The sequence below is a fragment of the Diplotaxodon limnothrissa genome, linkage group LG13, assembly GCF_057381915.1.
Source record: "Diplotaxodon limnothrissa isolate DT_005_m linkage group LG13, D_limnothrissa_male_GT1.1, whole genome shotgun sequence".
Lineage (NCBI taxonomy): Eukaryota > Metazoa > Chordata > Actinopteri > Cichliformes > Cichlidae > Diplotaxodon > Diplotaxodon limnothrissa.
This window is the reverse complement of record NC_140608.1, coordinates 18674136-18678794: the sequence shown is the minus strand read 5'-3', so window position 1 is coordinate 18678794 and position 4659 is coordinate 18674136. Positions and strand designations below refer to the sequence as shown.

General features: G+C 43.9%; 1 protein-coding gene across 1 annotated transcript; it reads right to left on the bottom strand.

Annotated features, from left to right (window-relative positions):
• Positions 1 to 292: 292 nt before the first annotated feature.
• Positions 293 to 1987, bottom strand: LOC146620159 (uncharacterized). Its single transcript, XM_085369916.1, has one exon. The coding sequence runs from the start codon at positions 1985 to 1987 to the stop codon at positions 293 to 295; it is 1695 nt and encodes a 564-aa protein (XP_085226042.1).
• Positions 1988 to 4659: the final 2672 nt, after the last annotated feature.

The following is a 4659-nucleotide window of genomic DNA, read 5'->3' as shown; positions in this document are numbered from 1 at the left end:
TCTATCAAATAAAAAGTTGACTTTTTGGATTATTAAAATCACCAAATGTTCATGTGTCTGTCATTACAATGGCCAAAAATGATTTTTAAGAACAGCTCTGATATGATGTTCAAGGGCCCTTGCATCTCGGGGACCATTTATAATGAATTTAAATTCATTTACATTCAAAGTGCAGAGAACAGTGATGTGTCTCAGTATTTCTGCAAGTCTCTGGAGCTATTATTTGACTGCAGATCCTTTTCTAAGCAGCTCTGGGTGAGTGTACAGGTGCAAAACAGAGTCTGAATAGAGTTCACAGATTCATGCGGTTTAAAGACGCAGTCAGCTGAGCCTCAAGCGCCATCTGATCAAAGGTCCGGCTGTGCGTCTGCTGCCTCACTCTCTCCCTCATGTGAAAGGAGGCCCGAGCCAGCCTCTGTGCCTCCTCCTGTATCTGCTCTCGCTGCCTTCTCAGCTGCTCCCTCTTCTGCTCCTTTGTGGAAATGCGGCTCTCTCTGACTCTCCTCGCCGCCTCCTCCTCTCTCTGTAGTTCCTCTCTGAGCCTCTGGTGGCAGAGCTGCCTGTGTTTGTTGTTCTGCCGGGTTTTCTGAGCTCTGCGTCTGTGCTGCGCTGAGGCGTGCAGGGCGGCTCTCTCCATGCGTCTCTGGCTCAGCTGGACCAGGATCTGCTTGTGTGTGAGCTGCTGGACGCTCTGCAGCTCGGCCCTCAGCTGCACTCTTTGACTCATCTCCTCCTCCCGGGCAGCCCGCTCCCGAAGCTCTTCGAGTCGTGCCTCTACAGACTTGGCACGCCTTTGGCAGGAGCGCTGCAACTTCTTCTCCAGTGTGCTCCTCCTCTGCGCCTCCTCTTCCTCCCCCTGCAGCTCAACCTGGTGTTTCAGCAAGATGTGTCTCAGCAGCTCTTTATGGTTTTCCTCCTGCAGCCTCTTCCGCTCCTCCTTCTCCTTCAGCATCTTGCTCCTCAGGACCTTCTCCTCCTTCTCCGCTGCCACCTGTCTCTCCCTCTCTCGCTCCCTCTTCCCCGCCGCCTCCTTCTCGGTCAGCAGCTTCTCCTGGTAGCGTTTGCGCTCTTCCGCCTCCTCCTGTGTACCCTCCATCTTTGCCCTGCGGTACACTTCCACCTCCTCTTTTAGCCTTCTCCATCGGTCTTCTTGCAGCAGCACCTCCTGCTTAAGCTGTTCTGCTTTCTCTTTTTCTCGATGCTCCCTCAGCCTCCTGCGGGCCTCCAGCTCCTCGTTCCAGCGTTTCATACTCCGTTTCAGCTTCTTCCTCCTCTTTTTTTCTGCCTGAACTTGCTGGGCCTCCTCCTGCCTGCGGGCCTCCTGTCGCTCCCATTCCTCCTGCTGGCTGAGCTTCAAACGAGCCTGTTCCTCCTCATGCTTCACCAGCATCAGAGCAGCTATCTTCTGGTCTCTCTCCGATACTGTGACACACATCTGCTTTTGGATGCTCTTGGTGAGCCTCTTCAGCTTCTTCTCGGTAGCTGGGGAGTGTATGAGGTCTCCCAGGTTGAAGCTGCACAATGTGCTCCTCTCTGGATCCCTTTTACTAGGAGCAGAGCAGGAGGACCTGCTAACAGCCTTCTCTTCAGAGCAGAGATCTGCATAGGGCATTTCTGTTGAGCGCTCTTCCAGTCTGGTGTCAGGCAACACCTCCAAGCCCGAGGCTTTACTGCTGCATGGCCGCCTGTCCCCGGCCGCCTGGATAATCCTCCGCCGTTCCTGGCCGCACTTTTGTAAAGTCTTCAGCCTCTCCTTTTCATAAGATTTATGCATGACTCTCATTGTCTCAAACGGCGTGTCCTGTTGCTCAGCAATGAAGTCGTTTAGAGATTTAATTAAAAGCTGAACCGGTTTTACACCCAGCCGAGCGCAAGACTCAAGCGAGCGAGAGTTCGTTAAGACGTGTCGGTTGCTCTCTGCTCCGGGAGAGTCGAAGTTGTTCAGGTCCAACTTAAGCACAGGGGAGCTGCACCTCAGCTCCTCCATCCTAAAACTAAAAAGCTAAATTAATGGATGCCAGATACGGAGGTCCTGAGGCTCACAGGTGCTACACCGAGCAGCGCTTCCGCACGGTCTGCAGCACAGAGAGGTCAGCAGGGGATTAGCTACTTCCTCGCGGACAAATAACAGTCGGTATTTCATTAACCGTCTTTACCTCAACTGTGAGCAATGACAGGCCGAATAATAAACAAAAAAACCCAACTTTATTTAAGCAGACGGGAACGTGTTAAATAAACGCTTGCAGTTAAGCATGGATTTAAAAAAGGGTCAGTCTGTTGAGGTTTACAGGGATTTATTTATGCACAGCTCACTTAGGATCCCACCAGAGCGTTTCATTCAGGTTTACTTTCCCTGGATCACTGCAACGTCTTGATTTTTTTTTTCTTTTCCAGTCTCACTGTCTGCTTCAGCCAAGCTTTAGCTGCTGCCACAAACTAAAATCACCACCATGTTTATCAAAAGAGAAAGCTTTTAAAATGCTAAACTATATATAACTGGGACTCGGATGCGTGGCTCATGGGCTTTTGAATTTGCTGTTGCTGTTTGCTTTTGATGAGTTTAAATGATTATATATCCCTGCGTCGCTGTATGTATGACAATGCAGTTTATCTGCAAAATAACAAGTAAGGAAAGCTCAAATAATTAGTATGGAGTGAAAAGAACAATTTTTTCAACAAAATACAGCCAAAACTGAAAATAGCATGACCTAGACCTACTTAGATCAAGTAGAAATACATTAGAGCTATTCAAGTTACATGCCTGCTGTTCATGCGCTCATCAGCAGTGCTGGGTTGGGTAAGATTCGATTTTGAACTTTTTATTGTCTTTATACATGTTGACTTATTTAGTTTTTAATTTTTTATTTGTGAGTTGTAACCTGGACTTTTTGATTTTGAAGAATATAGGAGATTTTTATATTCTGTGGTAAATACACCACAGTTTGAATAAACATCCCAGAAGGCATTTTGGATTGGGTGCTGTCATAAAATACTAATTTCCCCCTGAGCAAAAGGTTATCCTTAACAAGACTCATTCTTTCTAGTTTGCCAGGTAGGTGCCACTTCCTCTTTGTTCTGCGTTCACATACCAAGCTATAAATGTGTGCGCCTGTCTTATTTTATTGAATCTCTAGCAGACTACCCATTGTTATATTATTCACCTGCATTTTGGTTTTTAATAATGACATGTAATGCTGCATTAGCTAAAAGCATTTCATGGACTCTTGTGCATTAAAAAAAAAAAAAGTAAAAACATCCCAATAATTAATTAATTACATATCTTTTAAAAAAAAAACACATTTGTATGGGGTAGACTGGGGTTGGTTGTCACACTTTTTACCGTTACATGAAGTTGCAGAAGTTCCCAGGATCTTTTAAAAGACAACCAGTCTATTAGCAGATTTTCCCAACAGATAACCTGAGCAATAGTAAGCAGGTCAGTGTAAATATGTAAGAGAAAACCAAATGATGAACTCCATTTTTAAAACATAAAAAGTCCACTTAAAAACCAGAGAATCTGCAAGGACCTACCCAATCTGCAATCAATACAAGAGAGACTGATGCTTTTCCTTGAAAATTTATTCAAAAAGCAAACAACACAGGCTGGTCGGTATAAAGCGCTAATGCTACCGAGTCATGTGCAAAGTGTTAAGTCCAATCATTGAGACACATATTTTACTACAAGAGCAGTAAATGTAGGTCAGAGTAAAGAGAAACATCACAATCTTAACCATCTCCATTTTTTTAATTTTTAACTCACTTTTTATATAAATAAAATACATTTATTTAAACATGTATCTGTGCAAACTTGTAAGTAATTTCAAACAGAATTTCTATTATTACGTGACCCCACCCAGGGGGCTACAGCCGACACTTTGGGTACTTCAGCTACAATAAAAAAAAGACACAAAGCTGGAGTTATTCTGTGTCTTTGCTGCACAGCTGCCTCTTCTTCTCTCGTTCTCCCTCTCCTGCTGCTACTTCAATCATGAAACTGATCAATGATCAGCTGATCGGCGTTTCTGTGGCAAGTCCCGTCTCTCTTGCTTGTTTATCTCCCGCTTTGCGCCAGAAAGAGGAAACTAGCAGAGGTCGTGTTAAACAGCAGAAGCGCCTTTAAACTTGATAAGCTGTTGTTAGAATTTATTTAATATCACTTTCTAGTATCAGCTGATGTTTGTTGGAGCCACAGCCGTAAAAGCTGCTGGTCATGATATCGGTTTGGTTATCTGGTGAGAGGGAAACATGAAGATGAAACCAGGAGATGTCCTTACTGAATCATCAGCGCTGAACAGATTATTCTCATTTAAAATTTCTAGCTTTCAACAAATAATTATTTGAATCTTACAACCAAAGTTTTCATCCGATGTCAAATTTATAGAAATCCATTATTGTACATAGTAAGTTTTTTTCAGGGTCCCAACATAATTTCTTCAGAAGAAAGTACTGTACATGATGCCAGTATTTTCCCACATTTTCTAGATACTGTACTAGTACTTTGTGTAAAATGCCATCGAAAAGTCAGTTAAGTTTTATTCTTTCTCACCTGTCTTTCTGTCTCCTTTCACTTTTAAAAGGTTGCCATGTTAGAAAAAATATTTTGCCCTGCCATGCTGTTTATTGATGTGGTAAATAAATAGTTTATGAAAATATCACTAA